General features: G+C 37.3%; 1 protein-coding gene and 1 pseudogene across 1 annotated transcript; both read left to right on the top strand.

Annotated features, from left to right (window-relative positions):
* Nucleotides 1-10,352: 10,352 nt before the first annotated feature.
* On the top strand, nt 10,353-11,288 carry LOC101842957 (taste receptor type 2 member 106-like). Its single transcript, XM_005072956.1, has one exon. It carries the CDS (start codon nt 10,353-10,355, stop codon nt 11,286-11,288), a length of 936 nt encoding a protein of 311 aa, XP_005073013.1.
* Nucleotides 11,289-17,502: 6,214 nt separating this feature from the next.
* Nucleotides 17,503-18,420, top strand: LOC101842695 (annotated as a pseudogene).
* Nucleotides 18,421-18,875: the final 455 nt, after the last annotated feature.

Here is an 18,875-nt window from a genome sequence, read left to right as displayed (position 1 = left end):
GTAGAAGTTCTGGGATTGCAAATGCATGCCACTTCATCCGGTTGTTTAATAAGGGTTCCATGAATTGAACTCAGATCACATGGTTTCCACAGCAATCATTTTTACCCACTGAGATATCTTACCAGATTCTTCATATTGGTGTTTCACTCCTGTATTAAACTTTATTAAAAATCTTCTGCAACTGTTCTGATTACATATCTTGGAACTTCACTTTATGGTGGGATTTTAATAATGTGTGAAAATCTGATGTCTCAGTCAGCCTCCTACTCTGCCATTCATTCCCATATGCTTGGCAGAGGTAAAAACATCAAACTGTAGACTTCTCCAAATAAACTTATTGATGGGGAAGTCTTCTGTACATATGTTTGTTTTATTGGGTGATGAAGAAAGCACTGTTGGCCAATAGGGAAACAAGATAGGTGGGACTAGAAGTAGAGGAGAATTCTGGGAAATGTAGTAAAGAGAAGTCACCATGTGATCCAGGCAGGAAATCACATACCAGGGCAGAATCAGTATATAAACAGGGACAAGCAGGAAATTGCTATCATCTTTCCTCTTCTCTTCTCTGCAGACAGGTTGAGCATTGACCATGTAGGACACCAGAGGAGTAAGAGGTCCCTGGACCTTTCTCCAGTAAGATAAGCCCATGTGGAGATATAGAAATGGGTTAATGATTAAGAATAAGAAACCTTAGCCGAAGGTCAACAGTATTTATAACTAATATAGTGTCTGCATGTTTCTTATGGGCAGAGAAGGAAAGGCAGACCCTAGCTGGGCCAAGAAAACCTTATATTACAACTTATATGGTTAGAATAAATGCCTAAGACAAGATTTCATTGCTATTAATCTGACTTCCCTAGAGCACTGATATCCTTTCCCAAAAAGGACGCACAGACAAAGGAACCAAGGCAGACAGCTGTGGTCACTCTCAACATTTACTACCTGGAAGTGAAGAACAAAGAAAGGTTTCCTTTGTGTTCAGTTTTACCACTAACAGTTACTGTTATTTCATCTATTCAGTCCCAAAGTGCTTGTTACTGGTGAATATTTGATGAGGCAAAAATGTGTGTAAGAATGGTGTGTCAGCCGGGCGGTGGTGGCGCACGCCTTTAATCCCAGCACTCGGGAGGCAGAGGCAGGCGGATCTCTGTGAGTTTGAGACTAGCCTGGTCTAGAAGGGCTAGTTCAGGACAGCCTCCAAAGCCACAGTGAAACCCTGTCTTGGGGGGGGCGCTAAAATATGTTTTTTTAAGATGATGCAGATTGCTGAAGAAAGTAGTGTGAATTTTAAATTGCAGATAAAGCAAGTGTGGAGAAAGAACTGAAAACATTCACATGATTGGTTTCATCAAAGAGAAAACACCTGTTTAGCACTGGAACAGGAAAGATACCCTGAAGGCTATACCCCGTATATCAAAGGTCCATGCCATAACTACACAAATTCATTTGATCCAGGAATGCCACCACAGCAGTTCCTTACTCTAAACTGACACTGGGCAGTGTAGCCCTGTGCAATTCAGCCTGTAAAACCCAATCACAGATTCTAGAGGGATTATCTTCACTATGTTAACTGAAGCTGGAAGACCTGTCCACTCTGAGTGGCACCATTCCCTAGGCTTGGAGATCAGGGAAGGGGCTGAGCATTAGGAACCATGCATGCATCCAAGGCTCTGTTCTTCTGACTGACGTAATAATGTCACAAGCAGTTTGAGCCTTCTGATACCTTTTTTCACCCACTAAGATGGACTAGAACCATGAGCTAAAATAAACTCTGTCTCCCATAAACCACTTTTGACAAAGTGCCTCATCTCAGCAACAAAAAAGAAAGTAAGACAGTATCCAAGCAGTTTGAGATCCTCAAATTAACCGGAATCTTGAATGTAGAGTCATTATCACTCTGTAGGTAATGTGAAAGTCCAAATTAGGGTATGATCTAGTGATGTTAGATTCCTACCACCTCGTATGACTTTTCTGTTCTGTATGAAAATGCCTCTATTCTAATTTCATTTCTGTTGCTATGATAAAATATCCTGTCCAACATTAAGGAGGAAAGAGCTTAAAATTCCAGTTATAGTAAGTGATACAGAGAAATACAGAGGCAGGAAATCAATCAGCTAGCCATAGTACATCCATGGTCAAGAGCAAAAAGAGCGTAAATGAATCCAAGATGTCTGTTTCCTTTTACTAAGCTAGCTTTCTTAACTCATACAGTTCAAGGTCCACCCCCATAAAATGGTGGCAACTAGAGTGGCTAGGTCTTCCTATGTCAACTATATTAATATATCAACTATATTAAACTAACTTTCCTATAGGCATGCCAACAGACCTAGACAATACTTCATCAAAGCTCTCTTCTGAGAAAATTCTGTCTTATGGCAAGTTGACATTTAACAGTTGACCACCACAGCTCCTACCAATCCTGCATGAATATCCGTTTTCTGTTAAAAATAAAACTCCTCATCCTGTAGTTCATACTGTGGCCTATTCCTGGAAGAGAAGACCATTTTATTCGTTTTAAAGCTCTGTTCCAATTTTTAAAACTTCATTTCGAGGAAATAGATTAGTTTGATGAGTCTGCAGGCTCATCAAAAGAAAAGAGACCCCTGCCGAAATCATCTTTCCTAATTTTCAGTACTAACACAAATGCATCAGCTGCAGAATAGAAGAGTTTTCAACTAAGCAGCTTCACTCTGAGGATCAAGTTCAGCTGTGTTTCCTAGAGAGAATAGGCGGTAGAATGTGTGTGTGTGTGTGTGTGTGTGTGTGTGTGTGTGTGTGTGTGTGTGTGTATGTACATTGAACCCTTCTGTCCTTCTATGTGAGAAACCAGACTATGAGAGAAGGTGGTGGTGATTCACTCAATATTATCTACACGTTGGATCCCTAGTACCCAAAAGTGACAATGCTTATTTGAATTAATTTGCATTTTGCTCCAACTCCCTAACTCATCTTCCCCTCTAAACCTCAGGTTAAAAAAATAAAGTTTTCTTATTTCCATTTGTATATCTCAACAGAGGGTAAAATTGAGGTAAATATGCTCAAGGGAGGGAAAAAGGATCCCCAGGTGAATCTTTCAGTGAGAGTGGCAGTGTGTATCTCCTTGAGGAAATTCAAAGTCTCCTATAGCACTAACCAATTATCAATCCCAAATCTGAACATTAGGAGGTGGGATTTTTCTTAGAAAATGAACATCTTAAGCACATAGACATAGGTACTAATTAATAACTGAAATAAATGCTCAGCTAAAGAGAAAGATCAAATGTGAACATAGTCAGGCAGACATATATGTTATCTTTTCCACTTTAGAGCTAAACAACAGAACAATGTCCATACTGAAGGAAGTGCCATCCTCACCCTCACTATTTACTCTTTTCAACTTATATTAGGGCTAAACTGTATTTCTCATACTTGTTTCCAAAAATGGGAAGGAAAAGGGATAACAGCAGCATAGACTCATAGGTCATCATCATCTATCTGCCCAGTGACATTCTGGGAGGAAGTTCCCTTCCTTGGGGAGTTCCTTTGAGGCCATTAACCCTGCCTTTGGTTATCATGAAAATGAAGATGTCTTTCTTTCCTTCAAGTGTCTCTGAATCAAAAGTCATCTCATCCAGTGCAGTTTGAATACACAGACACTGGAACTGGATTTTCTAATCTCCCCTAAAATTGTGACACATGGACCATATATTCACTTATTCGGGTTTTGAAAGTCTGGAAGATCATCTCAAAATATTATCCAGTGAGTATCTGGAATCAAAGACTGGAGATTCGGGTCTTCTGTGAAGAAATGTGATTCAATACTGAGGAAACTGTGGGGCAGATTGATAGGACTGCATTGAGGAGGGAATATTCCTGTTGCCTAAGGTGATTTTAGCTTCAAAGAGAGTAGTATATAGGACAGTATTTACAACATTTATCTTTAGTGAATGGGCAGAGTACTTTTAATATTTACATTCATAAAGAATATAAAAATGTGCAGTTTTAAAAGTTTGTTACTGAAATGTCCAGAGGGGAGGAGCATAGCAGAAAGACAGTGAGAGAGGGCAGCTAACTTCTTTCCTGGTCCACTTCACTCCCCTTGAAATCTCTGTGGTTCCTATAAATTATATGTGCTCTTTGAGTGTGGTCAAGCCTCCCTTGACCCTGGTGAGCTTAACCCAGAGAGTTAAAGTTGCTAGATGATCATAGTCATCAAACCAGCCCCAAACCATTGACTTCTGGATTCTTTGTCTCACACCAAAAATAAGAAACATGGTCACAGGTTGAATAGAAAAATTTCATATTTATTAGGGTTATTCTTGAGTGGGGGAGGGTTGCCCCAAAAGAGGGATACTACCTTGCTGTCCTACCCAGTGGCCTCCTACAAGGCATAAGCAAGGAACTGAGAAACTGGGTAGAGGAAAGTCATCTTTATTGGGTTAATCATTCTTTGGATGAGTTCTTTGAGAGTCAAATCCGTATGTACTCCACACTTCCTTTACAAGACTCCTCAGTCAAACGGGAGAGGTGATCATGCATCTAGTCAAGGATGTGGTCACTTCACTTTTGTTCAATCTCTTGGTCAAACCATGCTGCTCATTTAATAGGCTATTAAATGTCCTTTCTTGTTTACCTTTGAAGGTACCTTCTCCTAATTTACAGTAGACCTTCCTTTATAGCAATCAGACAGAGGGCTATCTCCTGTCCCATTTTCATATTTAAAAGATGTGATACAATGTTGTGTTTTGTATATTATTTTTATATATTTATATATAAATATATATGACACTCTTATTTTATAATTGAGCTTATTAAATGTAAAATAGTCTCAGCAGGACAAGTAAAATCCATGAAAGAGAAGACTCAATTTGCATATTAACAAATTGCAAGTAGATATTTAGTCTGCACACATTCTGTAGACTAGCTAAATCTTACAGAAGTCACAGCAGTGAGCACAATAATGATATTTCTCATTTTGCCATCACACATTCCTAAATAACTCTGGAGTCCTTATTTAAGGAGAGAAGATAAAAACCATTTCTACATCAAGTAAACCCTACTTGGAACAATTCTACAGCAGTTAACCCACACCAGGTGCAGGAGAAGTCTTGGAACTGAGGAGCCAAAGGAGTGCCTTGGTGTGTAATGTAATTTTAGTTCTTACATAGTTACTTTTACTGTCCCAGTTCAGGTATGGAAGTTCTAGTTACAGCAGATGGTTGGTACAGTAGCATTGGCCATGAAAGTGGACACACAGGTCTGTGGAAAATAGCTGAGGGAAATAAGGCTGGCTGAGGAAGAAGAAACCAGAACACTAGTGAAACTGGTTTTCATGTGTGTGTCGAAAACAGCTATTTCAGATGCCTTCCTGGTCTGGTAACCCCGCCTTATGCTTCCTACCTGGCTATTGGCCAATCAGTGTTGTATTCATTAACCAATAAGAGAAACTTATACAGAAGGACATCCCCCATCAAAGTAGTATAGCATTGCTGACTTAATTCTATCACTGGGAGTGGGGTTGAGATTATACAGGCTCACCCTACTTCCAGTTTGCTCTCTCTGCTTCATGCTTGTAACTAAGATGTGATCACTCAGCTTCCTGCTCCTGCCACTGTGCCTGGCACTTGCTGCCATACTTACCTGCCATGATGGATTCTTACCCTGTACAACTGAAAGCACAAATGTACTCATCCTTCTTTAAATCTCTTTGGTCATGGTATTTTAGCACCACAAGAAGAAAATAACTAATACAGCAAAGAAGCAGAGAAATCGCATAATCATAGCAGTACATACACAAATGGCTTTTAGCAAAGTACAACATTCCTTCATGATAAAATCCCTGAAAAAATCAGAATAGAAGAAATATACCCTAACATAATAAAGATTACATATGAGAAACATATGCCAGTACTATACGGAGTGAATAAAAACTCAAAGCATTTCACCTTTCAGGAATGAGACAAAGGTTTTCACTTTTTCATTCAGTGCAGTCTGTGAAGTTCTAGCTTAAAAAGATGATAGAAATAAAAGAATACAAATAGAAAAGGGAAAAGTTTAATTATCCATTTAGAGATAATATCATTCTACAAGTCAAAGGCCCTAATTATCCCACAAAACAAAAGCTGTTATAACTGAGAAATGCTTCTAGGAAAATAGCAGAATGCAAAGTCAACATACAAATCCAGTTACTTTCTTATTACCAATAGCAAGCATAATGAGAAATAAATCAGGAGAAAAAAGTCACATACCTAGGAGCAGTCATGACCAAAGATGTAAAAATCCTCTACAATGAAGACTTTAAATACCAAAGAAATAAAGGAAGACACTAGATCATGGAAAGACTTGTGCTCATGGTAGGTTCAATCAAAATTCATCAAAATTACAATGAACTTCTTCATAGGAAAAACACTAAAGTTATATGGAAGCATAAATGATCCCAATAGCTGAAGAAATCCTAAATAGAAATAATAATGCTGTATGAATCATAATGCCTACTCTCAAATTCTACTACAAAGCCACTGTAACAAAAACAGCATGGTACTGATACAAAAGCAAACTTGCAGATCGACTGAATAGAATATAGAATGCAGAAATAAAGCCATACACCTGCAGCCACTTTAATCTTGACAAGGCTGTCAAAACATATATTTGGTGGGACAGCCTTTCTAATAACTAGCATTAGGAAAATGTATTCACATGAAAGTAGATACTTACCTCTCACTGTTCACAAAAAAATCAATTCAAGATTGACCAAAGATATTAACATAAAATGTGCAACTTCAAATCCAGTAGAGGAAAACAGGAAAATCATTTCAAGAGATAGATACAGGCAGAAACTCTCTGAACAGGTCTGTCCTAGCACAGGAAATAGCTACCCCCCCACCCCGTTACTCCAAAACTAGCAAGTAAGATTGCATGAATTAAAAGGCCTCTGCACAGCAAAGGGGACAGTTAATTGAGTGAAGAGATGGCCAAGATAATGGGAGAAAACAATTGCTAGCTGTGTGTGTGTGTGTGTGTGTGTGTGTGTGTGTGTGCGCGCGCGCGCGCGCGCGCGTAGGGGGGATCAATATCTATAACATTAAAAAATAAAGTAAATGTGAAAAACCAAGCAATCCAGTGAAGACAGAAGCTAATGAAATAGACAGTTCTCAAAAGAAGGAATTCAAATGATCAATAAGCATTTGGAAGTTTGTTCAGCACATTTAGCCACTGGGTAAATGCAAATTAAAATGCATTGATTTAATATAGTCCCATCTATTGATACTTGGCACTAGTCCCCGTGCTGTTAATGATCTAGTCAGAAAATTTATGCCCGTGTCCTGAAGAGTATGTTTTTGTCTGGAAGTTTCCATGTTTCTGGTTTTAAATTAAGGTCTTTAGTCTGTTTCAAACTGAATTTTGTACAATTTTGTACACTTTTGTCCAGTGTATGAATTGTAGCCTTAGTTAAAAATGAAGCAGACATACCTTTGTCTGCTTATTTCTGGGCCCTCTATTGTGTTCTATTGCCCTACCTGTCTGCTTTGACAATAGTACCACGCTGTTTTTATCACTATAGCTCTATAGTACATTTTTTTTTGTTTTACAAGACAGGGTTTCTCTGTGTAGCTTTGTAGAGCAGGCTGGCCTTGAACTCACAGAGATCCACCTGCCTTGCCACCTGAGTACTGGGATTAAAGGCATACACCACCACTGCCAGGTTTATAGAACAGCTTAAAGCCAACTATTGTGGTATCTCCAGATGTGTTCTTACTTTTTGGGATCACTTTAGCTACTTATGGTATTTTATGCTTCCATAGAATTTTTAACTTTTTTCTGTATCTATGAAATATGATCTCTGAATTTTAATAGGTATTTCATTAAATCCATAGATTATGTTTTGTATAATAGCCACTTTCATGATATTAATTCTGCCAATCCAGGAACATCTTTTCATAATCTAATATGTTCTTTGACTTCCTTTTCCAACAGCTTGAAATCTTAATTGTAAATGTCTTTCTCCTCTTTCATTAGGACAGTTTCTAACTCACCCTTGTTGGAATGGCTGTCATCATCAAGACAGTAAATGAATATGAGTACTGATGAAGATGCAGGGGAAAGAAAACATTTACACAGTTTTAGAGGGAATGAAATTAGTCCAGCCTCCATAGATGTCAGATTGGTAGTTCCTCAAAATGTGACTATGGAACTGGCTTAACTAACCACAAGATTTGTTGGTAGAGCCTGGAGAAATTAGGTTGTTGCTGAACTGGAAGCTTTATCCCTGATGGCTTAGTTTTCATCTTTCTAAATGCAGCTATAAATGCTACTGCCGGAGAGTTGTTATCAGCCATTTTGTTCAACTGTGTACTCTGCATCCTATACTACAGAACTTCAAGGTGGGATGTCACCACTGGTATAACAGTGTGTGATAGAAATAACCAACTTCTTTCTGTTTGGATCTCCTTCACATCATGGAATCTGTATCTGACACCTCAAACCAAATCAAAAGCCCAGGTCTACAGTGTGACCTCCTTTCAGAGAGAGCTGGGTAGAGAGAAAAATAATAGGAATTTAAAGCTGAATGATCTACCTGTATAATATTATACTAATAGTTATCTCCTAATGTGTATAGACCCCTTACTATACACTTTTTCTTATGCTAATCCCTTCTCAAAGACTACAGTATTATTGCTTTTGCTTGCCCTATTCAACAGTTATGGAAACTGTGGCACAGAAAGAGCCAATAATCTTTCAAAGGAGTGTATGCCATGTGTACACATGTCTATATTATCCTGTAAGCTAGGTGTGCATGCAAATAATTGGCAAATGACTGGCCCAGTACAGATGTATGTGTATATTCCTCTGTATATTTCTTTGTATCCCATTCATGTAGGTGTCATCTTAGATATGTATGTAAATAATGTACATGTATAGGATGCATGTAGGCATGTTCTTGATATATATGGATGTTAGAAGATTAGATTCTCAAGCCCTCAATTTCTTTCTTACATTCCATTTACTCTTTAAATGACTGTTTGTACCACACATCATCATTAACCCTTATTATCTTCAATACTAGATGATATTGTGTACATGCAGTGTGGTATCAGTGAAGACCAAGCATCTGTCTTTCTGAGCCTGATCAATCCCCTATTACAACTTATACCATTCCTTGGTATCTATTCTAAAAATTCTAAATCAACATGTCACAGAGATATTTTTATATTTGTGTTCATTGTACCACTAGTCTCAACCATGAAGTTATTAAATCAGCCTATGTATTTATCAATAGATAAATGGATAAACAAAATATGATGTGTATACACAATGGAGTTTGATTGAGTCCCAAAAAAAATGAAGCTATGTCATTTACAAGATGGTGGATGCCAGATGGAGACACAAAATATTATTAGGTGAAATACCTCAGACTGAGAAACAAAAATGTTGCGTGTTTTCTCTCATTTGTGGATTCTAGGTGTTGTACCAGCATAAAAACATGACAGTACGGGCAGCAGAGGGAAAATCACGTGGTCACTAGAAAGAGAGAAGTAGGTGGGGGAAGCTGTGTGTAATGTTCAAAACAGTAAAGTAAATGAAATTGTCTTTGTGAAACCATTACTACACCAAATGAATATATGAAAATGAAAACTTGTAAAACATTTTTAAAGTTGTGAAATTTACCCTATATGTAGTTAAACTTAGATTTCAATTTAAAAATAATCAATTTAAAGGAGTAAGTTGTTGTATTCAAACATTACTTCCATATACTATTTTAATAATATAAATTATAAGATTTTTTTGCTTTCTTGTTTATATTTTTGTGAATAGTTTTGGAGTTTCCATGGATTTGTGGGCTTTGTTTTTGTTTGTGAAATCTCACTGTCTTAGCCAGACTAGTCTGGATAACTCGAGGCTCAAGTGATTCCCATGCATCAGTCTCCCAAGGAGTTAGAGGCATAGGCAGGTGCCACAGTGCCCAGCTAGCGATGAGTTGCTATGGAAAGGGATGAAACGCCGGTTTTGTCAGTTTGGATCCTGTCCGTGTATGTCTGACATTCCCATACCACCATTCACTTTATAAATGCAAAACAGCATCTGAGGGACAAGCAAAATCCATGAAACAGGAACTTTAATTTGCTTATTTGCTCACTACAAGCAGATGTTAGTCCACATACATTCTTCGGGCAGCCAGAGTCCTAGGAAACAAGAGGGAACTCCATAAAGATGTTTCTGATTCCACTATAAGGCATTCTTGGGCCACTCCAAAGTCTTTAAATATGGAAGAAAAACATCACTGGTCTGTCAAGCTGTCATTATAAGCGACATTCTGCAGCAGGTAAAAAAAAACTAAAATAGTTGCAACAGGAGCAACCCTGAGGTCTGTTGAGATGCTGACTGTAGTAGAGGCCATTCTGCTTTGTTTGGCAACGAGTGAGTCAGTGCTGGGAGTTCTAGGGAATGGATTTATCCTGTATGAGACCTGCATTGATTGTGTCAGGCAGAAGAAGTTCTCAAAGATTGGCTTTATTCTCACAGGCGTGGCTATTTCCAGAATCTGTGTCATAGTCATAATCATCTCTGATGGATATTTAAAATCACTTTCTCCACATATGATTGCTTCTGACACCCATGTTACAAGTATTTCGTATCTATGGATGATTGTCAATCACATAAATACATGGTTTGCCACCAGCCTCAACCTCTTCTATTTGCTGAAGATAGCAAATTTTTCTCACTACCTCTTTCTCTGCTTGAAGAGACGAATCAATACAATATTTGTTCTTCTTCTGGGATGCTTGTTTATATCATGGTCCATTTCTTTTCCACAAGTAACAAAGATGTTCAATGATAAATTGCAACACACAAATATATCCTGGCAGTTTCACCTCCGTAAAAGTGAGTTCATTTCAAACCATATTCTTTTCAACCTGGGAGTCATTTTCTTCTTTTTGATGACTATCATCATATGCTTCCTATTAATTATTTCACTTTGGAGACACAGCAGGCAGATGAAGCCAAGTGTGTCAGGATTCGATAATCCTAACACAGAAGTTCATGTGAAAGCCATGAAAGTTTTAATTTCCTTTATTATCCTCTTTGTCTTACATTTCATAGGTCTTTTCATAGAAACCCTGAGCTTTTTCAGATCAGAAAATAAGTTGTTGTTTGTTTTTGGTTTGACAATTACATGCGTGTATCCTTGCTGTCACTCATTTATCCTAATTCTAGCAAACAGTCAGCTGAAGCAAGCATCTTTGAGGGCACTGAAGCAATTAAATTGCTGTGAGAAAGGCAAGGACATCAAGGATGCCAGACTGGCATGACAGATTTACAGAGAATTGCATGGTCACAGCAAATAGCCTGGTGTGGAGAGGTGTGAAGACGGTTTTCACTCCCATTCTGTTCTTGCATTGATTTAAAAGCAAAAACCAAACAAGCCAAAAATTCTTATGTGTTGTCATGGAAATTTTTTTGTCTTGGAACTGGAGAGATGGCTCAGCGTTTAAGAAAGAGCTCAGACAGCTCTCTTTTTTGTTGTCAGTTTTGTCTGGTTGGTTGGTTGGTTTGGTTTGGTGTTTGGGTTTTTGAGACAGGGTTTCTCTGTGTAGCCCTGGTTGTCCTGGAATTCACTCTGTAGACCAGGTTGTCCTCCACCTCAGAGATCTGCCTGCCTCTGTCTCCCCAGTCCTGGGGTTATAAGTGTGGGAAACCCGGCCCCTCAATTGTTTTTAACATATCTTTAAAACCCCTCATTCTTTGATGGACATTTAATTCCATGTGCAAATTTAATAACTTAAATCAGTCTCCTGACCCTGACACTCCTTCCTACACATTACCCAAAGGAAAATATCTGACTGTAAATTACTCCATGTAAAGTCCCTCAGCGTGAGGTTAAACACCTGAAACAAGACTTTGCATTAGGATTCATCTGACTTCCACCGAACACTGACACCCTTTCGCTAGGAATACCCAAGGAAAAAGCAAAGCTGGACAAGTAGGCTCAATCTTGACACGTAGACCGTGAAACTGGGGGGAGCAGTGGAAGCATTTTTGTGTGAATGCAATTTTACTTCTTACAAAATTACTTTAACTTTCATGGTTTAAATCCCCCAAATCCTTCCTACTTCGGGAAAATTTGATGTAGACTCAAAGATCTTAATGGCAGATGGCTGGAATTCTGAGAGAAAAACAGTCAAGGGAACAGTTTATTTGGAGGAGAGGAGAGCAGAGAACCAGAGCCTACACTCTTGAGAGGCTATGATTTCAGATAATGAAGAGAATGAATGAATTGAAGTTTAAGGAAAGTTGCTGCTGGAGCAGATGTTGAGAACTCATTGTTGTCATTGACTATGAGACAAATGACAGAATTTCAGGTAGAATGTGGTTATAGTATGAAATTTTCCACTTTATGGCTACATGCACACATGCACACACACGTGACACACACATAAATGCACACACACACTCATAGTTACATTTCAAATAAAGATTTTTACGTGAATTTTTATGTCCAAACCAGCAGCACATCAGTGTCTTATTTAGTTCATTTAAAAGTGTGTGTGGACCTTACACTTATAGAATGGTGGCCGAACAGTGCTAGATATAAAGGCTTAATTTGTTTCCTGTCTGAAGTTTTGATATCAGTGTTTTTATGTTTTGTCTAAAATTTCAGAATGGACAAATATTATACTATGTCTTTTTAATTTTTATGTATATGAGTGATTTCCTTGTATGTATATTTGAGTACCACATGTGTCCTGATGCCCAAGGAGACCAGAAGAGGCTGTTGGTTGCTCTGGCACTGAAGTTATAGATGGTTGTGAGCCACCGTATGAGTGTTGGAACTGAACCCAGATCATTGTAAGAGCAGAAAGTGTTCTCAAGCACAGAACTAGATCTTTAACCATAGAATAGCATTTTTAAATATTGAATTTCATTGCACATTTTAACTAATTTACCAAATCAGTTAAAATGTATAATACTGTCTGGGCAGCTGTGCTCGGAATCTTAATTACATTAGCATACAATTAATTCATTTTCCTATTTTTAAAGCTATTTATAAACATTTTCACTTACGTTATGTTGCTTATATCTTGTTTGGCATGTTTTCCTATGTTTCAAATAAATATAAAATGACTTACAAGGTATGAATATTAATATGTGATTTTTTATTAGAAAGATTTGGTTCTTTAGCCTAAGTTCGCATCAAACTCACAACTATCCTCCCAACTGGTTGGATTGCTAGTCTCAGGTATCACCCCTGACCAAAAAAGAACTTTCTTTAAACAATAATTTTATACATATTGAAATTATAGTGTTGAATGAGGTTACACTGTAATGAATAATGTATTCTAGCAAGAAAAATAACAGGAAATAACTAAAATATTTGTACTTTTATTTCTAGGTTAAAAAATCTAATTGATGCTTAGCAAAATAGTTACTGGGTCCTTGGAGGAGAAAAGGTTTCTCTGAGGTTAAGGTAGTTTTGACTCAAGTTAAGTAAGGCTAGACAGTAAAATGGAAATCAGGAGGAATTCTATGTGGGAAAAAAAACTTATATACTGAAAGTGCTAAAGACATTGCAAGAAATGAGTGTCCAGGGTAACCCAGTGCATACCAACCAAGGTTTTTAATTATTATGAGAGAAGATTAATTGAAAGGAATTCAACAAAATTCTTACGCAACTAATAACTCTCTCCAGAAAGAGTGAAGAAATATTTTAAGTGGGAATAAATATCCATCATCACCCAGTCTTACTATTTCTGTGCTGTCTTGGTTACAAAAGCACTTTTTAAAAATAAATGCATATTCAATACTGAGTTTGGGGTTTTAACAATCAGCATATACAATTTTAGCAATTGTTTATTTGCATTCTTAGCCTTCCCAGTCTTAGGATTATCATGTTTTTCTTCATTATTTTATGCTTTAACACTATGCCTTAGATACATTGTTGCTGTTGTTTCTCTTAATTTGCAATCCAGAAAATATTTTATGATATTTAGTGAAGTCATTTTGTAGTTTATATGAATTCAAAATTGTGTTTTCTTTTTGTTTCCTCCTCTTGCTATTTTTGTCAATATTAATTCAGTTTTAATTGTGCCTGTTCCTTTTATAGCAATGCTCCATTTTGGTATAAAATAATAGTTTCATTGAGCATGATGTTATAAAATGGAAAGGTATGAAATAGATTATGATTATCTACACTTTCATTCATTAATTAACTATACCATATTTCCAGACATATAAATAATATATATGGAAGGGAGAGGATATTTTTATTAAAATTATAAGTAACTTTATCTGTAAATAATGAAGCACATGATGTTTTGTTTTCTTGTTTAATCTTTTATAAATTTCTAAATTGTCTCGGTATTTTTTATGTAAATAGAAAACAGATAAATAAAAATTGAATTATGAAAAAAATCTGAGTGGTTAAGGTTCTTTATTACACTAACGGAAGAGTCTTCACTGTGTCTTCATGGATGCTAATCACTGATTTTCCTGGCCTGGTCAGTTACTTTGCTATTCTCGCTGGCATGGTTCTGAAGTCTTAGTGTATTTTCTTACATTTTGAGACAGAGTGTTTGTTATGTAGCCTCAAATGCTGTATAACTAAGGATTATTTTGAATTTACAGGCCTTATGCCTCTGCCTCATGAGCACTAGGATTATAAGGAATGCACTTCCAAGACTAATTTTATTCAGCACTGGGGGATCAAACCCAGGCCCTTGGGCATGCTAGGCAAGCATCCCACTACCTAAACTAAATACCTACCAGTCCTGGATTTTGTGATTCTATTTTGACAAATGAGATATTTGTCTGTGGGAATCTGAAGTTCCAGTTTTCTTTGTGTGTTTTGCCATCAAGGGATTAGTTGTACATATTAACAATATCTAAAGGCATGCCCAGTCATGGAAATTTTTTTCATCAAGGTCTCACTGTACAGTCCAGGCTAGCCTTAAATCTAAGTGATCTTATTGACTTAGCCTCCCAGAAATTGAGTTTACACACTTTTGCCATGACACTCAAGATAGGCATCATTAAATTAAATTTTCAGTTTTTGAAATTTGATGCAATTCAGTTACAAATTTTAATTCCAATGCACACATATGCAAGACTGATACTAAAACCTCTCAGGGCAACAAATCCTTACAGTCTCCATTCCACTTAATGCCATGGTTCAGAAGTAGGGACCCTACTTGAACCCTTCTCTGAATGCATATTCCTTTCTCATTTGCTCATTACAACACTGCTTCTGGGGGCTCTTGTTTATTGACAACATCCAGTCTTCTGGTTTTGAAGGGGCACAAACAGATGGCTCATCCTCTATATGTGAGTGTTCCTTTTAAAATGAACACTTGCTCAAAGAGATTAACATCTTCCCCAGCAATCAACTTTTTCAGCACATTTTTTCTTTCAAATTTTGTACTATCCTTCCACTTCATGGAGAGGACACTACTACATCTATGGGAGAGAGACAGTAGTACAAGTACTTCATGTACTCATATTTCTGATTGCTTATTCATTGGTAGTTTTTTATCAGAAAAAGAAAAAATCCCATCACAATCTTCTTTAGCACATTCTTTTTAAAATACATTTTAATCACATATAATAGCTTAATTCCATCACTTCCTCCTTTTCTTTCCTCCCTCCAGTACCTAACATATCCCTGCTCACCCTCAAATTGGTAGTGTCTCTTTATTTGACTATTATTGTTACACACAAACATATATGTATGAACAAATATGCTGAGCCCATGTTTGTTGTCTCTGTGTGTGATCTCATGGCTGAAACAATATTCTTAAAAACAAAAATTTATCAGGCTATCCTTAACTTCCTTTCAGTATTTTTGTTGTTTTGTTAAACACATTCAAATCTGCTTATGCTAATAGAAGATCTGCATTTATTAATAGTTCATCTACTTCTAAGAGTTTAATGTTGTCAAAATCAAATTCATATAAACCAAATAATTCATATTAATGGTACAGTGAAAACACATGTGAAATTTTTTACAAGTTTTCCTCTCAAACAAACTCCAGTTTGTTCAGTGGGGTCACATGTGCTTTTCGAGTCATATTGAATAATCTTTTTCAAACTCTAATCCTGCAACATTTACTACTAGATTTTCTCTGAAGTTTTATTGCTTCACTTCTTCTCTAGGGAGTTTCAGCCTCCATTAATTTAAGGTTTCCCATAGTATGTAAAGGAGAGGTCCATTCTTTTCTTTTCCATGCAGATATCTGGTATTCCAGAAATGATTTTAAGAATATTCTTTGTACCCTAATGACACTCATATACAGTATGCCTGACTGTGTTTCACTGTGTTTGGCCTGACCATGAGTCAGGCCAAAACAAAGAGGAGTCTTTCTTTTCTCTAAACATCCATTTGTTCATTAAACTGAAGATATGGCTGGGGCTGACACCGAAGCAGAACCCCCGAATTCACAAATTCAAGTCCATTTCCAAATACATAGAAAAACCCAGTCTCAGATGTACACATACTCAAATATGTGTGATGATGATAATACAAATAGTATCTATATTAAAGGCAGATTCTGAAGATGAATAGGAAGTGTTTAACATATTATACATTCACTAAATGTCACTTTTAATTTTAGAATCGTCTATCCTATTTGATTGTGGTTTCCTGCCTCCTTGTGAACCAGCATCTTACATCAGGGACCAGAAGAGAGCATCCTGAAACATTGAGGAAATATTTATTGAATGAATAAAAGAATGGATGTTATCAAACAGAAATGTGGCAAATGAAGGGACTGGTCAAAATCCATCAGCACAATTTTTCATGCATGAAAGCCACAGGACTCAGTCTACAAATCACCACAGCTGCATTGTGGGGTATTTGTGAAACCTCTCAATTCTACAGTGAGCTTACATTTTATTCAGTTCAATTTCCTAGTCAGTGGTTACCTTCATTTGCTCCTCTTATATTTTTATGTACTTTAACAGTGATTGTAAGCACTATAAATTTCTGATATTGATTTGTCTTTTCTTTCTGCATGATTCTGGATTCTTCCCAGTTTCTGAAGTTCTTTCACTATGTATACCAGGTCTCAAACTCCTGCATTCAAGTGACCTCAGCCTCCCAAGGAGCTGGAACTGCAAGTTTATGGCACCAAGCCTAGTTGACAATAGCGGTTTTGTAATGAAGAGGGGGCAGGGTAGTACTGGTTTCCGTTGTCTGGCCAAAGTGCCTGACACTCCACATTTGATTGTTATATGCAAATAGTCTCAAAGGAATAAGCAAATTCCATGAAATAGAGACTTTCCTTTGCTTGTTAGCAAACTGAAAGCAGACATTAATCTGCACACATTCCACAGACATGCTAAGTCTTCTAGAACAATAGAAGGGAACACCATTCTGATTCTATCACATGACAATGGGCCTAAAAAACTTGTTTCTAGATAGATAAAAAATGTGACAAAACTCCTCCATCAAATGGCATAGACAGACAGACAGACAGACAGACAGACAGACAATCTACAATAGATGCAACCTTAGGGATCTGCAGAAATGAAATGCTGAGTGCAGAAGAAGGCATCCTCCTTTTTGTTACCACTAGTGAGGCAGTGCTAGGAGTTTTGGTGAATGATTGATTACACTTGTGAACTGCATGGACTGTGTCAGGAGCAAGAAGCTCTCTAAGATTGGCTTCATTCTCACTGGCTTGGCGATTTCCAGAATTGGTGTCATGTGGATAATAATTTTACAGGAGTATGTACAACTGTTTGTCCCACACATGTTTATTTCTGGCAACCTAACTGAAAATATTACTTACCTATGAGTACTGATCAATCACTTAAGTATCTGGTTTGCCACCAGCCTCAACATCCTCTACTTCCTAAAGATAGCTAATTTTTCCCACTCTCTATTTCTCTGCCTGAAAAGGAGGGTCCGTTCAGTTTTTATCTTTCTATTGGGATGCTTATTTACCTCATGGCTACTGTCATTTACACAAATGATAAAGATAGTTTGTGATAGAAAAATGCACCAAGGGAACACATCTTGGATCCACCAAGGAAAAATGACTTCCTTCTTAACCAAAGTTTAACGAATCTGGGAATCCTTTTCTTCTCAATGGTAGCCCTGACTACCTGCTTCCTGTTAATCATTTTCCTCTGGAGACACAACAGGCAGATGCGGTTCAATGTGTTGGGATTCAGAGACCTCAACACAGAAGTTCATGTGAATGCCATGAAAGTTCTAATATCTTTTATGATCCTCTTTATCTTGCATGTTGTAGACATTGCCATAGAAGTAACAAGATTCACTCTGCCACGAAACCAACTGCTCTTCATAACCGGTTTGACAGCCACGTGTCTCTACCCCTGTGGTCACTCAGCATTCTAATCCCAGGAAACAACCAGCTGAAGCAAGCCTCTTTGAAGGTGCTCCAGCACCTAAACTGCTGTGAGATAGGAAACTCAGTCACATAAATGAGCTTTTAGAGAAATAGACACCGTGGTCTTTCATCAGTTTTTAACTGGTATGGAATGTTATTAAAAACTTCCTGCAATGGTTGATGACATCTCAAACAATCTAACTTTCTGGTGGCATTTTAAATTCACAGAAAGCCTCAATTCACTTTGTGACTTGACTATGCAAATTCTTCCCACAAAGCAACCAGATGGTAATTGGCCTGGAGACAAGTCAATATGGAGATTTTTGGTGAAAATAAACCTAAACAACAATTCATTTTTGTTGTTATTCACTGAAATTACCAGGCTGACTCAAAGAAAAGGAAAATAAGACAGATGGTTGTGATCAGTCTTCATGTCTAGAAAGAAATGGGACCAGAAGTTGATGCTTCTTCTGTGTGAGGCTTTTATTCTTTGAATAGATGCTGTTGTCTTTGTTATGCAAGCCCTAATGACTTTGCTAATGGTATATC

This window comes from Mesocricetus auratus, unplaced genomic scaffold, assembly GCF_017639785.1.
Source record: "Mesocricetus auratus isolate SY011 unplaced genomic scaffold, BCM_Maur_2.0 Super-Scaffold_100001, whole genome shotgun sequence".
Classification (NCBI taxonomy): domain Eukaryota; kingdom Metazoa; phylum Chordata; class Mammalia; order Rodentia; family Cricetidae; genus Mesocricetus; species Mesocricetus auratus.
Note: the sequence above shows the minus strand (reverse complement) of the source record. Positions and strands in the feature narration are given on the sequence as shown.